The sequence below is a fragment of the Nestor notabilis genome, unplaced genomic scaffold, assembly GCF_000696875.1.
Source record: "Nestor notabilis isolate BGI_N333 unplaced genomic scaffold, ASM69687v1 scaffold1686, whole genome shotgun sequence".
Lineage (NCBI taxonomy): Eukaryota > Metazoa > Chordata > Aves > Psittaciformes > Psittacidae > Nestor > Nestor notabilis.
In genome coordinates, this window is record NW_009931322.1 from 8,410 (window position 1) to 25,226 (window position 16,817).

A 16,817-nucleotide genomic window follows, 5' to 3' on the forward strand; every position below is an offset into this window, starting at 1 on the left:
ACACATTACCTGTCAAAAATCTGATTTCTGCTGGCAAGGTTTGGGCAGGCAATGGGCACTGCTCTGCTCTGTGGCTCCAAGGCCAGTGTTATAAGTTCCTGTCCTGCCATAAACTTCTCTTGTGAAAGTCACTTAAGGTTAAAGCCATAAAAAAATTGAGGATGCTTTATTCATGTCTCAGCTGTCAGGGCAATCTCATGAAATGCCAGTTTCATGCCTTTCTCTTTCCCCTCATTTCTTCATCACCTTCTTGCTTCTGGGGATTTACTGTAAAGCAAGTCACAGAGCTGATCTGGTTTTGAATATCTTCCTTTGGCAGGGAGGGAGGGGAGCATAATGTCAGCAGCTCTAAAAAATGTGTTGTTATGTAGCTTGCCTCTTCTGACCAAACAGGTATATATGCCATGTAAAAAAGAGTGGCTCATCTGCAATAGGAAGCATGTGAATCTGTAAGTTGGAGTGTGAAAGAGCTGTTTCACACAGCTGTGGGACCTGATCTAGTTGAAGATGTCCCTGCTCATTGCAGGGGGGTTGGACTAGACGACTTTTGCAGGTCCCTTCCAACCCAAAATATTCTGTGATTCTGTGATAACTGGACAGGCTATGGGTCTTTTTCCTGAAACACTCAAAATGCTGCCTAGAATATCCTGATTCCTACCTACTTGAGAAAACTCATGACAAAACTTGTGTCATAGAAACAGCCAGCCTCAAAGTTTTCTGGTTCTGTTTCTTTTCACAGTTAAGTTACTTTTTGTCTCTTCTCTGTGTGTTCATTCTTTTTGCTGCTAGTGCTGGGCTGCAGATCCACCCACATTTTTATTTACATGTTCCCAAGAATATTTCTTGCTTTATTTAAAACTAGGCTGGTTTTAAGAGATAGGAGAATATACAAAGAGAAGTGATCCTGTCTGGGAAGGAAGAGCAATTGGGCGACCTGGGACTAGTTTTTCTCTATTGCTATCATGTCCTTTCTTTAAGAAGAACTTTTCATTATTTTGCTTGTTATAGCTGTGCACTCTGACACACACAAAGAAATGGAAAGTTTAGCAAACTGTTGTGTTATGAGCAAAGTATAAAGACTGTCCCTTCTCTCTAGGGAGCAACACTGCTCAGTGTTGAATCTGTATCAGAAAGTCATAGAATCACAGACTGGTTTGGGGTGGAAAGGACCCTAAAGCTCATCCAGTTTCAAACCCCTGCCACAGGCAGGAACACCTCCCACTAGAGCAGGTTGCTCAAAGTCCTGTCCAACCTGTCAGCTAGAAGGAGTTCAAGAGCCACATGCTTCATTAGAAGCTGCAGAACCTAGTATCTGTGATTAAACAGTAAGAAACTCCAAAGCACAACTCAGCTGGGTAGGAGCTAAAACTGCAATATGACCTTTACTATTTAGCTTCTGTACCTTTACTGTTTAGCTTCTGTAGCCTTGTCCTAGAAAAGATAAGCCTCCACCCACTCTTATTTGGTGTGCTAACTCAGATAAGAGACTCATGGCTCATCACCTGCTGGAAAAGCAGATGGAACAAGAAAGATATCCAAGGGATATGCAAACACAGCTCCATTCTCACAGCCTTAACAGCACATCACCATATTATGGGGAAAAGGAGTCTCAGCAAGTCTTTGCCACTAAGAAGAAATGAACACCAAGCAATCCCATTGTAACCTTGCTACTGAAAGAGAATAAAAGGGAAAGAAAGGAAAGGGCTAGGAGAACAAGTTACTGCTGCTGGCAGCCTTTTAAGCCACTTAAGAAGCCTCAGTCCCCTTCCACATCTGTTTTTGACTTCTCCTTTTGTATTGGTAGCTCCTCATGGCTAGGTAATTTTTGTTTAACGGCAGCTAATGGCAGCACCCCAGAGGGAGACAATAAAATTCACTGATCACTAAGCACAGTCTGGGATATTGGCTGGCCTCAGTTTAAAACTGGTGCTGCTGCAGATCATCTTTGTGATTTTGGGCAAACCAATCTCCAATATTTGCAGCTCAGGTTTCCCATTCCAGAATGGGAAGGATTTTATTTGCCTGTATTATAGGAGTGGTTGGCAGCTTCACACGCTCGGAGACTTCTTTCCCATCCTGGTGAAGAAACACTCTCCTAGTACTAGGAAGCTTGAGAGTACTTACAGTTAATTTTAGTTTAATTAGTGTTGAGTGTGGTTTTCTGTTCCTTTATTAGAATTATGTTTTGTCATAATAGCTAGACATTCATCCTGGATTTATAAAGATATGGTTCACGCCTGAAGCTCGGAGATAAGTGGACACACTTACAGATTCAGCCTGTTCTTTCAGAGATAATGTTTCTGGCTATTAACGCTGCACAGAGAACAGTCAGAGCAAGTACAGTGACCCGTGCATTATCTGATAAAAACCAAAGCAGCTCTAAGGCAGGTGTGGAAATGAAATCGTAATGAATGAGTAGAAATTAAAGCATGAAGCTGATTGCACACTTGACAGCTTTCACCACACACTTGCTGACTGTGGTTCAGGCTTACCTGATAATGATCAGAGGAATGAAGTACACCAGGAAAGCCACCAGTGTCATGTAGGGTATCCAGTAGGAGTCATCGGGCCAGAGAGCCCAGCACTGCACTTCTCCATTGGAAAGCTGCCGTTTCCCAAAAATAATCAGAGTTGGTATGGAAAACAGGAAAGAGAGGATCCAGGCCACTCCAATAAGAACTTTCGCCTGTCTTTCTGTGCAACAGAGTCAAACAGATGGTGTTAATGGAGGCACAGCCGGCCCTGTGTAGCAGTACTGATAGAAACACAGGGAGGAGGAAGAAACTGAGTGAAGAAAGGGAGTTTGGGGCTCATGCTGAAAAGACTGCAGAGGAGAATGGGCATTTCATCTCTTTCACATGATAAATAGTCATGTTATTATGGGCTTGTATTTTACATGTTTTATTTAAAGATGCTCAGGGCCCATAACACTATGGCAAGGCACTACTGGTCAGGGACAGCAAGTCAGAAACAAGAGATGTAAATGATTCCTCTAAGCCAGCAAGACAACGTCATGAATGAAAAGGACTGCAGGCATGCCCGGCTACATACTCTTACCATGGCACAGCACAGTGCAGGTCAGTAGGATAGAGAGATAGAAAACAAGGAGCCTTTGTGCTACAGATAACAGAGGAAGGGTTACTAAAAGCATAAACTAGGTTGGAGCATACTGGATGCACTGATGGAGGAAATGTCCTCCTTAAAATGGAAATTAAACCTTTTGATGCACCTTGAAGTAAGAACCTATCAGGAAAGAGAAAATGCTTCAGTTCAGGATAGGAACAAAACTGCACAACCAGCTGCCTTTAACTCCAAGTGCACCTTTACCCCAATGAAACATGGTTCTGGTGAGCATGGGAATCTCCTGCAGTTCTCTGCATCACGGCAGGGACCAAACCTAGCTCCTGTTGATGTCCAACCCTTGTTAAGACAGGGCAGATGCTGGTGTTCAAGTGCTCAGCCCTGTTTTATCTGCCACAACAGACATTGATTAGGAGATCCTACTGGTCCTCACAGTGAAAAACAGGAGAGGAAGGATCCCAAAACACTTGGCAAGTCTGGGCTACTGCTTCTGCTTGATTTCTGGCCTTCTCCACTGCCACATGGGGAAAATTAGTGGGGAACTAAATGATGCCTTGTGGCACCAAGGGGGTTTTGTACAGATCAATAAGTTGGAGCAGACAGCCCAAAGACTTTCATTTTCACAGATTTACATCTTCTGGCTAAAATCCAGATAGCTGTAGCCAAAAAGTGTGGGGAGAGAAGGGCTGATTTGTACGGTACCAGTGATCTCAGCAGCAGTTATTCCTCATGAGTCAGGTTGTAAGAGAAACAGATGGGGACAGTTTTTTTGATCTGGGAAGCTTTGGTGTTGAAATACTTTATTGTCCTACAGAACACCCGACGTTGTGTGTGAAATAGAAAATCACTTTAAATTATGCATATCAAGGCGAATGTCTTTCCTTCTTGAAGCTCAAAGAGCAATACGAAAGCATGTGGGCGAAACATTCAAAAAGTAATTTTATGCTTTATAAAACATCAGTTGCAAATATTCACTTATCCTGCTCGTTTTTAAATGCTACCCACGTTCAGCAAAATACAATCTTGCTAATCTAGGGCTTAAGGGAACTCTGATGACATCTACATAAGTGAGATGGTTAGATTAAGTCTATAAATATTGCATAGGCAGAGGAGAGCTGTAAAGTTTCCCAAAGCATAACAAAAACTTAGCAAAAGGAATATTAAGACTGTGTCACAAAACACTTCCTGACAGAAAGGACTTTTCGATAGCTACTTTAACTACATACATACATACAAGCCTCAGCGGGGCCCACTTGTGTATTTCTAAGGGCAAAAGATCACAGTTGGATAGTATACTTTCTTTTTTGCACTGTATAGTGATGCCCCTGATTTGGAGAGAAGCGGGCAGTTTGGGTTGGGCAAGAGTGATATCAGTGCTGAACCCAGGACAACAGGGCACTGACAGCACCTAGGTAAGCAGCTTTTTGTTTTATCAGACTAATCTCAATTGCCTGCCTTGCAAGCAGAGGGTTTTTTACATTGTTTTTTGTAAATGCTCTAATATGCTCTAAATGCCAGCAAATCATATAACTCGAGGTGTGTCAGTTCTAAGTGGAATCAAATAAATAACAGCTTTTGAAATACGATTTTTTATTCAGCCAAGTTCAGTATTTTCCTTTACAAACAATGCTGCTCTTTAAATGGAAATTTTTTCATCCAGAACCTTATTGATCTGATGGAATTCAGTGTCAGCTGTAGCCCAAAGCCAGGCAAGGGACAGTTTATACCTATTTGGGTTTTCCCTTTTACTTAAGCACTTCTGTTGTTGCTTTGTTTGTGTACTGTTTACATGTACCTTTTAAACGTTGTGAAATAGTCATAAAATCTCTTCTGCTATAACTTCTCAGGTTTTTTTCTTTTTGATCTTTATTTATTTGCTTTTTAATGACCCCTTTGGTTATTGAATGAGGTGCCTCATACAGCAGAAGCGTTAGGATTAGAATGTAGAATCCTTTCACATCTACTCTTTCTGTGGTCGTTTTTGTATTCACAAAGTAAATGCATACTTATACTGAACTGCTGAAGTTTGTTTTCTTAGAAGCCATGCAAAGCACAGCTCATTGCACATGCTTTTTTGGCAGGACTTGAGGCTAGTAGCTAAGCCACAATCCAAAAAACAACCAACCAATCCCAAACTATATTGTTTGATGTTTTCAAAGCAAAAAGTTGTTTGGTTTGAGGTTTTCTTTTCTTAGCCTTGAAAATGATATTTCAAGGCTGCATCGAAACATGATAATGGAAAAGGAGAAACAACTCTCGATTCTTGGTTGAAGCATTTTGGGGGCTGGGTGTTACAGTTTGGAATGAAATTAGCTACAGGTTGACTCAGAACTGTCGTTAAAGTTTCTCTGTGTCATCACCAATGACAAAGTCTTGTAGTTGTCTTTGTTCTCCATGTGCAGAATAGCTACGAGGGCATTTCAAAAGCCCCGGACACCTCTGTTAGGAATAGCTGGGTGCAAAAGGTGAATATTTATGTATGTTCCAGGGAGATGCTATGGTAAATATACCTCTCTAGAGACTTTCGGGTTTACAGTTGCTTCCTTTTTCCCTTTGAACAAGGTGTTTGTTTGTCCCATCAGTGTGTAGCCAGCCCTTGCCAGAGGCAGGTGGGCTTTGTCAGTGTTGTCTCTGCTCGTGACCAGCTGCTTTGCTGCCCCTCGACTGGGTGCAATGTCTGGTGTTCCCAGTCTTCCAGAAAATCTCTATGGTGTATGTACAGGAAATGGGGAAAAGAAAAGAAAAATCTTTATGGTATAGGTACTGGAAATGGAAAAAAGAAAGGAAACACCTTTATGGTACAGGTATAGGCAATGGGAAAGAGAAAGGAAACATCTTTATGGTACAGGTATAGGCAATGGGACTGAGTTAAAAAAGGTTTTTATAAAGATTTGAGGTGGTTGGTGGGGATTTTATGTCCAACTTCGAAGTGTTTTGCACAGATTAACCACCAAATTCTTTACTAAGCCCAGGCAGCAGCTGCTTTTCCTGTACCATGTATGAAGAAGAGATGTCAGTGGGTCTGTCTCACAGCTTGCCCTTCTCAGCCTGGTGCAGCATCAGCAGGAGCTGCAGAGTGCTCCATGCCTCCCAAAGCCCGTGGGAAAAACCTTGGTATCCATCTCCCCATTCTGAAAAAGTCAGCCTGTACCCTGGGGAATATGAAGCTAAATCGCACGCAAGGATTTGAAGTTGTCAGGCCTTAACATCTGCCAAAGCTGCACCACTGCCTCGGCTGTGATGGATTCATAGGTTTTTAAGGCCAGAAAGGGCTATTAATCTGATCCCCTGAATAGAGCAGGCTGGCAAAAGCCATCATTACTCCAAAACAAGAATGATGTTTGCATCTGATTAAAGTGGTTCTTCCAGACCTCATGGTTCTCATAGGCATTGCCCTTCCTCCCCACCTGTTATTTCTGTTTGTTCACTCAGTGCAACATACTTAATGTCTCACTTCAGCTCTGTGGGAAAGAAATCATGTTCTTTAAATTGTACTGCTAAGCTGCCAGCATATATTTGAGTGCTATAAAAATAACAAATAGAAAACATTCCAAGAAACAATAGATACCCAGACTTATATGCTATAGCTTTTGAAGTTCTCTTATCAAACTATTGCATGAATTCTCAGTACTACACTCTAGATCCAGGTTATTTTAAAATGTGAATAAATAGACAATATAGCTGTTGCGGCTCCTAGAGTTGGTCTAGTAAGAGGGATAGGCTTTGCCAATAATAACCTTCTAAAAGTGCTGGAAGATAATGAAAACCTCTATACTTTTTAAAATGACATTTCATTCTCTGCTAACACAATGCTTATAAAAACTGCAAAGGGCTTAATAAATCTTGAAACCACAGCGACGTTGCCATTTGGAAGACTGTGCCTGTGTCCAAATGCTGCTACAGCAGTAATGAATAATTCCTGGAAAAAAGGTTACGAATTTTGAAACAAAAAAGGCTACCCAATAATATCTACAGCAATAGCAAGGTACAGAAATTCTCCTACCTCCTTGCAAGAACTTCATTGGGTAAACTATGGCATGGTACCGGTCTATGCTTAGCGACACGAGGACGTAAGTCGAGGCATATAGAAGGACCACCTGGGGCAGAAGGTATATGAAACAGCAGCTGAGACACATTTATTGCAGAAAATAACGTCACCAACAGCACTGAATGAGAGATATTTGAAAGTTTTGACTGAAAATAAAAGTATAAAAGCCTTCACCTTCATCTTGTCCACAAAGATTGAATATGCCTTAATTAAATTGTTTTGGCTTTAGATGAACACTTTCAGCATTTAGCACTTCTGATGCTAACGAAATGTCTACACAATGCTGCACAAGCTTGGGCATACATGGGAGCGTGGGGTTTCTATACCTGGAAGTAACGAACGACTCTGCAAACGATATCAGGAGCCATGAAATCCCCAGTGTAGCGCCAGATGATGTCAGTCATTACGTTTATGAGTCCCGTGAATGAATCTGCAAAGAAAACGAACTGAAGGAGCATTAAAAGAAACCAACACATGACTGCAGGGACATACAGAGACATGTATGACCCTGGGGATGTAGCAGCTCACCCAGTCTTGAGGGCAACCACACCACGACTGGTTAGCCCAGGATGCACCTGGGAAAGCCTCAGAAAACAGAGATTTGTTTGTTTAACCAACACGTGACTGCAGGGCGGTCACAGAGACATGTATGACCCTGGGGATGTAGCAGCTCACCCAGTCTTGAGGGCAACCACACCACGACTGGTTAGCCCAGGATGCACCTGGGAAAGCCTCAGAAAACAGAGATTTGTTTGTTTATTTTCTTCTCTTAATTTAATGGCAACCCATTCAGACAGACAGGGCAAGATTCCTCTAAGCATCAGAGCCCACAGTGGGTTACTTGTGAGCAGGACCTGCCAGTGCCCTCTGGGCTGTGGTTCAGCTGGCAGCTTGGATGTGTTGCACCCTTAAAGTGCCTTTTTCTCTCTGTTGCTTATAAAGGAATGTGAGGTGACCAGCTGAGATGGCCACGTCAGCCCTAGACTGGATGCAGGTCCTGGTCTATACCCACATCTATACCAAAGATGCCTAAAATGAAGAGAGATCAATTGCTCTTCAAATAACAATTTGCTTTTTGGAAGTAGAGCCGCATAAACAAAACCCACCTGTGGGTGTTAATCCCATGTACACCTAAACATTTCAGGCTTGTCCATGAGGGATGTGGAGGGTACTGCCTGGTGGGCTTGATCCTTCTACCTGCTAAAGGCCCCCAGGTTTTCCATGAGGTATGTGTACAATATAGCCTTGGAGAAGCTGTAGGTTAGTGTCTAAGTGCATCAGCTTGATCCCATTCGTGCCAAATATTAAACTATTTAATGTTTCTTTGTCTTCTCTTTCACTGTAAGAAGAAATCTGTCTCCTGTGAAAACCCCTGGGGGGGATATCCAAATGCTACTTCTTTGTCAGGATTTTATTCACAAACTTAATTACTTAATAACTAACCCTGCCTTGTCAGCTTAAAGTTAACCTACTTCTGCGTGTACTTCACCAAAATAAATACACCTCAGGCCATCGTTTCTTTTGTGAGAAAATCTAAGGACATGTTCCAGCCTTTGTTCTGTTTCTTATGGAACAAATGAGCCCTCGCAGCAACGCAAGTTTTACAAAGGAATTGCAAAAGCTGGTGGTACATACGGGTGATATTTTGCCTTTAAAACCAAGATAATAAAGAAGTTCTCTCCCTGTAGGACAGGATGAATGTTTTAAGTGCTGTCCATGGAAGAAAATCTGCATCAAACCAGTGTCTTGCCACTTCAAGTAGCACAGCACGTTGCTGCTCTTGCACAGATTACCACGAAGGGTGAGAGCAGGTTGGGAAAACATTTTGTGCCATTTGTCAGGATAAAAACAAGTCACACAGAAAAACAGCTTCAACCCATGTTTAAAAAGAGTAGAGTGGTGAGGTAAAATGTTTCACTTTGATATCAACATTTTACACATTCAGAAACTACCCCTAAGTCTAGCGCAATAAAGGCGTTCTAACCCCCATTACCAGGAGATTTTGGTTTGAACTGTAAGCTTTGGGAAACAAGATATTTCAACAATTTCAAAACATATCTTTGTGAGCAGCACATAGTTTGAACCAGAATTGCCAAGCAAACAGGGATGGGTTTGGCAAAATGGGTTTCTTCTAAGCCCTTTGAAATTCCAGATATTTCTAACTTCAACCTGAGACCTCAGTTTGATGTTTCAGAAGCAGTAACCTGGTTTGCTTCAGTGGAAAATAAGGATTATTTTTTCTGTATCAGTAGTCTTTTAGCTCCTCTTGTTCTTCAATCCTTTATCTCCTTGTTTTCTTCAAGGCTTAGTTCAAAATGAAATCAGAGCAAAATATCACTGCTGCTGCACATAAATACACTGCTTCCTTCCTTAAGACTTTATCATTCAATGAACTCTTAATTGTTCTTTCCTCTCCTGGTGTTTCCCAACCCTGTTCTCCCTCTCTTCCTTCTCCTCCTGCCTCCAGAGGGAGGCTGGATCAGAGATGACCCCCAGAAGGAAGTTTGTGGTTTGAAACTTTGTGTTTAATGTTAGTCATTGGTTAGAGTGATGGGATGGTTGTTCCTCTGATGAGTATAGTGGCTTTAAGACCGTATTGAAAAGACTGTAGGTGTATAGAATTAAGGTGGTCTTTGAATAAAGCACAGAGTGTAGGCATTTCAAAAAGTGAAATGCATCCTCCAGCAATGGTTCAAACCCATCCCTTCCATTTCCTTACTCCTGAATTATTGATTTATATCCTCTCTCTCTCCAGTAATGAAATATTCATTGGTTCAAAGTAATACACATCAATAGAGCTTCACTTCAGGGTATCCTCCAGCTTTTGATGGTCTGAGCATCCGCCAAGCATGTGGTAAACAGGGGTTCAGCTTCCTCAGCAGAGGAAGGTGTGGGGGCTGCTCTCCCTTCTACTCATCTCAGTGTTTTCTGGAGGAAAGGGGGAAGAAGGGAAGGTACATACTCTGTTTACTCATTTCCCTCTTTCCTCCACCATTTTGTTATCCCTTTCCAATGCATTAGCACAGTGCTTTGGAGGTGCATCCTGCAGGTGAGGTGAGAAATGGGCCAGCGTCCTGGTGATGTCAGGAGTACTTGCTGGGTGTAAGCAATCTGGGCAGGCCCAAAAGCACATTTCCACTGTATGCCTATGTTGCACTGGGCAACATTAGTTTGCACCGGGGATGTGTTTTTTAGCCTGTGGATGGCCCCCACTTCATTTAGCCTTTGGATGGCCCCCACTTCACTGGCTCAAGTGATGGAGAGAGAAGCCACAGTGTAATGAGCCTTCACTTCAGCTGATGCTCAAAGGTGGTCCCCAGGGGTGCTCCTCATGTACCCCACACCATGTAGCTGCCGGCCAGTGCTCAGGCTGAAGGACCATAGGGGTATTACTCAGCTAAAGCAGACACCCACCCCCTGGTGCACAGCATGGATATCAGGTCCATATGTGTCATGCTACAGGTCTGTTCCCGCTGCATGGCATTACCTACTGATATAGCTCTAGCCTTAAGCACTTAGGAGATTTAAAGACAGCTCAAAACCATCTTTCCCTTGAGACCCTTTGAGTGAGCCTTTCAGGTGACTGCAGAGGCTTTTAAGCAAGGTTTAAACTTCACGGCTTCTTTGTGCTGGCAGCCTCTGCTCTGCTCCCCCAGCGGTACCTTTTAAGAGCAATCTGTGCTGAGTCTCTGGACCGCTGTGAAGGGCTCAGCATCCCCTCCTCCAAGCGTGTGCCCCTGAGCACCGCACACATCTGTGTGCCAAAGCAAGCTGTGCATGCCTGCCAAATTAGCTGGGTTCCTCAATACCCTTTAATTATAGAAACATTCTCCCACACAATGTCTTCATGCCCTCTGCAGGTTTCAGAAATCTCTCTTGTCTTTGTGATCCTACCAAGTACCAGACCAACTTTTCTCACTCCTTTGCTCTCCTACTGCCTGCTCCAGAGGGTGTTTCTTATCCCATCTCTTCAAAGGACCAGACTCTCTCTGTCTGACCCAACTGCACACCTTTAGAGAATTCATCATGCAGACACAGTCTACTTTACATAGGGCCACCAAGTGCATAATGGGCCTCGTGCAGGTGATCAGACAGCAAAAATGAAGCAAACCTACAAATTATGACAAATTGTGCTCCTGCTCCCTGCTGTATATACTCTAACCTGTTGCTTCTATGCATCATTTTCTGTTACACATCTATTATTCACTCTCTAGTCAGCTAACTGGTAATGCCTGTGCTACACATACACGCAAGCTCCACTGATTAGTGCCACAAGTACCTGGTGCAAACCTTCATTAGTGATTTAGACAATGAACATGGTGCTCATTGTTCTGTTCTCTTACTGCTCAGGCTGGACTTCATGTTTCTCACACCTTCACAGCATTGCTTTAGCCTACAGGCCCCCTTTGATACAAAGCCCCAGTGTACCAGCATTATAAATCTGATCCATAGATCATGAATTACCAGCAGTGTTAGTCACTGGTAGATGAATCCTCCTTACCCATGTATCATCTCAGATGCAATTACAGCCACAATCATGTCTCGAAATCCTCATTCCTCATGTAATTTAAATTGCTGTAATAGAGGTTAGTGTTTAGAAGTCAACTGATTTCAGCGACGTGATCTCAGCAGCTCACATGTTCCCTGGTTGCTTTTGGCAAGCGTACAGCTCGATGCCTATCCCTGGCTTACATCACTGATGTCCTAAGAGGTAAGTATCAGGTATAGGAAACCAGCATAGCCAATACATTGCTCTAAACCTCAGTGTCCTCATTACTGCTGGTAACATCACTGTTCCTTCCTAAGCTCATAGCTTGCATATTAGATGCTTGTATTCTTTCAGTGATGAATGTTCCATTGATGAATGAGCCAACTAGCACCAAGCTTGGTCCTGAAAACAGTGTTTATCGACCTTCACTCCTAACTGTGTGTCACTGCCACTGCTTTCTTAATACTCTCTTTTTTTTAACCAAGAAGTGGTACGAGTGCTGTGGTTCCGTGTCTGCATTGCTAGGCAACTGTGTGGTTATAGGCTCGTTTAATTCCTCACAAAAATAGGCAGAAAATCAATTAATGACATATATTCTCTTTTCATAGGAAACAAAACCAGCAGCAAGTGACAGTTTGTGACTTTTAACTTAAGCCAAATGTGTATTCACAAAACAATGCAGACAGAATGGCTCTTTGTTGAAGAGAAGACGTGGCACTAGTGTGATGGGGATGGCAGCAGTTTGCTCTTGAGGTGGAGTTTCAAGAAACTAATTTAAAAGAAAAACTCCATGAGATTTTGATAGGAAAGAGAAGTAGAGAGAGGTTGGGAGACTGAAACATGCTGAATATAGTGCTACAGCATCTGTGCCTGGAAAACGTGGCAGGTACTGAATCAACCTGTGAAAATCCTGAGCCCTAAAGACCAATTTTACCCAAGACTCCATTGTGCTCAGCAAAACCCCTTTGGTTTTTTTATGGGCATGACTGAGTGCAGGCATTGCCTCTGGGCATTGAGCACAGGAACCGCTTGGTTCAGAAGGTGCTTACAACAGCTTGGGTGGTGGATGCTGCCTCATACGACCAAGAAAAACTGCCCTTGGAGGGGGCAAATCTGAATGCAGGCTTGCTGTTGCTGTGAGTGAAACAAATCTTCATGGCAAAAAAACCCCTTCCACAGCGATAGAAGTCTATTATAGAAAACGAATGGAGGTAATTAGAGATCTGGCATGGGAATAGAGACAGGTTACAACTGTCTCAGTTAATCTGTTCATAGGAATTTACTGTCTCGATGGCATTGCCAAAGGGATGTACCTTGTGCAGACTTCAGGATATTTCTTTCGTTACAACTAAGGAGGTTAAGACAAAAATCTGTGCTAGCAAATCAGCAAGAAAGTATCTCTATTGTTTGATTATTAGTTCTGACACCACTCTTCCCTTAGAGACACTTACCCTGAAGATGCTGAAAGTCTGTCCTGTCAGAAGTGGAAAGCAGATCGCGGGTAAGCAGTGGTAGGTTAAAAAGCACCACACGTCATCTCAGCTGCAGTTTGATCATTTATTTCCCCTGATGAGAACAGTCTTATTAAGCTGGATGAGGTGATCCATGACTTCTTGGTGAAGCTGTGCCTCTCACTGAAATTCCATTCCTCTTTTCATGTCGCTTACAGAGTGATTCCATTATAATGAGGGATGTTTCGTTCTGCTTTGTTGACGGCACCGAGCTGCACAAGGCACACCAGAAGCAGCAATGTGTTGTAAGGTGGTGTGTGAACTCCTCGTCAGGGCTGAGCATTTCATGTGGCTCACTTTTTCACCTCACCATGTGCATTTCCTTCACTACCACTCCCCAAAAAGCACATCCTCAGAAGCAGCAGTTTACTAACACCTGCCTGGAATGGAGTGGTAGACCCTTAAAACCAAAAATAGCATTATTGCCCTCTTATAGCAATAAGGTCTGTGATTTTGGAAGTGATGAGGCAACCACTGCTGCTCTGTATCACGTTGGACGTGTTGTCAGCTAATAAGAGCCAGTGCCATGAACTTGCCTTGCAAGTTAGTAACCCCCCAGCTGATTTTATTACAGACCTGAGAATGCAAGCAATTAAGATTAAATTGGAGCTGCTGAAGTGGCAGGTTGGCTCAAGGACAGGCACAGGGGACAGAGAGCAGGAGAAGCTGCCCTGCCACCTGCAGACAGCCCTGCAGCTCCTTTCATCACATCCTTACTCCCGTTCTTCCCTTAGTCTGTCCTTTCCACTGCAAACACCACAAATGGCTTTGCAAGTATTTGCTGCACTAGATATAATTTTGTGACCCTGTTAGCTAGGAAATGTACCCAGCCCTCTGCTCTCATTCAGCAGCTGATAGTGAAATAAGTTAGGCACCTACTCTGAGCAACTGTAGGACAAGATACGTGCAAGATATCTAGAAGATGCTTTTAAAAATGATAACATTCACCCCGCGGGAGCCTTGTGCAGTGCTTCTCCATGCAGCAAGGGGCTGCATGTGGGGCACGCATGGGGGATAAGGTCCTAGGGCAGGAGCCACCCTCACACTTTCACCATCTGATAGCCTACTCATCCTCTTCACAATCCCTCCAGTTGCATTTGTCTGAGTTTGTGGTTATTTGCAGCCCCTTGCTCCAGCATCGCAGAGCATCTGGGCATGATATTGGATATGGGGCCAGTAGAAGGGATGACTGGTACCCCCAGGGTACCAGCCCACCCTGAATTTTACTCATTTAGAAGTAATGAGTACAGATGTGGAACAGATGTGGTTGTGCCTGGATGGTGCAAGGATCCCAGCTCTCTGCCAGAGAATCCCTGGCAAACGGGGGGAAGAAGTGCAAGCAAACACTTGAGGTGCACTAAGCTCTTGTTGGGCATCACGCAGTGCACCTACAAGCACCTTGTCGTGCAGCAGTGGCTGTGCTGGAGCACGAGGGAGGCAGCGGGTTTGCCACATGTACTAGCGATGTGCAACTGCGCTGCTACCATGTATTTTCTCCTTTAGGCCTGGCAGCCTGGAGCAGAACACAGAATGTAATAGACGAAACAAAACCCACTTGAAAATTGTCAAGAGGAAAGCTGTTCAGCTTCCCTGCTAAAAGCTGTGCGGGTAGTTTTCAGTGGCAGAAGTGATGCTTTTCTTCCCTTTCTGGCTCACAGAAAGTGACAGGAATTTTTGTTGCACCAGGTGAGCATTTTATTTATCTATTGCCTTTCTTACATTCCTTCTCTGAGGTCTCCCCCCCTCCTGAGATGAGGCAGGCCCTGTTAGGCTGGACATTATAAAAGGTGAATGTAGTGAGGCTGCAGCCCCACTGCAGAGCTCATCCAGTTTAAAAGGTGACCGGCTAAGAATAGCATGTACTACATGATGTTAACCTCTTAAGAAAGAGTGCTTACAACAGATTCCCTAGCAGGTCCCCAGGAATTAAAACTCAGCATGCCACTGTGAAGGGCATTAAGGTTTTGTTTAATTTGGTTTGATTAATGAATCTCTTCCTACCATTCTTTCTCATCCCACCCTTGCTGTGGGGATATAGCTGGAGGGGCACAGGGGGCTAGACTGAACCAGCAGTGCTGCACCAGGGAGCACAGCACCCACCAAAACAGGGCAGACAACTGGAACAGCAGCAGCACATCAAATGCAATGGAGGATGAGCAAGGAAGAGGTCTTGGCTTGTCATACCAGGTCATCCACATCAGCAGTGGTTTCAGTCCTTCAGGAAAACGGGCTCCTTCCACAGAGGTGTGAACAAAGAGTTTCAGCAGCTATTTACACAACAGGTAACTGTGAACCTGCAAAAACCATAGTTAAGGTTCCTGTTTTGTTGAGTCCTGTGGTTGTAGGTTTTGAATCACGATTCTTTAGGTATATGAACTTACAACTTACGCATGCCTGAATCTGCAAGTCAAAGTTAACCATGAAGAAGTGTTTGATCACTATTATTTAACTGTTAGCAAAGCATATTTCAAATGTTACTCATTAATTTATCTCTTCTTTGGGGATTAAGGAGAAGGAATAAAAGTAGTGTGTGTGTGTGTGTGTGAAACCTGTATGGGGAGGCTGGCCTCAGTTAGTGTAATGCAGAAGCTCCTATGGATCAGCTTGTCTTACCTATGCACTGGAAAACTAGGACATACCTCTGTTTGTAATCCATTGCCTCTTCATTTATTTCCAGTGGTGCTTGTACTTCTAGTGTTTTCAGAAGACATATACCTTCTAAGGTACCAAGTACCAAAAACGTCCTTTTTAATTCTGTCCTTCCCCTACATCTTGTACATAGTTTCTTTTGTTAGTTCCTCTGAATTCCCTTTATTGATCCTTTTTTGTCAACTCTTTACCTCAAGTATTTTAAGAACTGCATGTTCGTATTTGGTCACAATAGGAGCTGCATGATTATTCTTATCTAAAAAATGGGGACTATCCTGGGAATATTTTCTGTTGGTGTAGTTCAGGCAATCTGCTCATTTTAGTCACAAATATCTGCACTTCCTACAATCCTGTCTTAGTAGGCTCAGGTACTGTTGATATAGATACTTCAGTCTAAATAGGAATGGGAAACCTTCCTTCCTCCCCCTTGGCAAACTGTAAATCGAATTCCGGTGATGCTCAAGCAGGGATATTACATGCTGCAAGCCTAAGGTTGTGCAAAATTTGAGCTGCAACTACAGAACAGTAGAACAGTGTTCATTCCTGGGTTTGTACCTGTTTTGTCTCCTCTGGTGTTTCTGATAACATGAATAAAAGCATACTGGTAAGATTGAGTAGAGAATTGCCTTGTAAAATCATCATCATGCGGAAAAGGTTGCACATGCAAATGTATACTGAGCTGCTTTTCATTAAATATACTGCAATGCCAGAACATGCTCAAGGGTTCATTACACATGGTCTGGATCTCAGTCCTATAACTGGGCTGAACTTGGCCAAAATGGGCTTCTCAGCGTTTTGTCTTATTAGAACAACTAAGTCTTTGTAGTGCCATATGTGATATCTTTGACCTGAATTCCATAAATCCTGCTAAACCTTTGTAAGCATTTGGTAACCAGCTAGGGAATGGAGTTAAAGGAAGTGAGTCTCCACAGAAAACCTGTAAAACACATGAATATGAGCCATACAGATTGACAGGTGAGGAAGCACTGCATGAAAATGCTGGGTGTTTTGTCCTACAGCCCTTTGGAAAGATGGGAAA

At 43.2% G+C, this 16,817-nt stretch overlaps 1 protein-coding gene across 1 annotated transcript in view; it reads right to left on the reverse strand.

Moving 5' to 3' along the window:
• Nucleotides 1–16,817, reverse strand: part of NPSR1 (neuropeptide S receptor 1) — a 51,456-nt gene that overhangs the window by 8,145 nt on the left and 26,494 nt on the right. Inside the window, exon 3 of the mRNA XM_010015827.1 lies at nucleotides 2,493–2,694. Within this exon, the coding sequence (XP_010014129.1) occupies nucleotides 2,493–2,694 (202 nt within the window). The remainder of the gene's footprint in view (nucleotides 1–2,492; nucleotides 2,695–16,817) is intronic.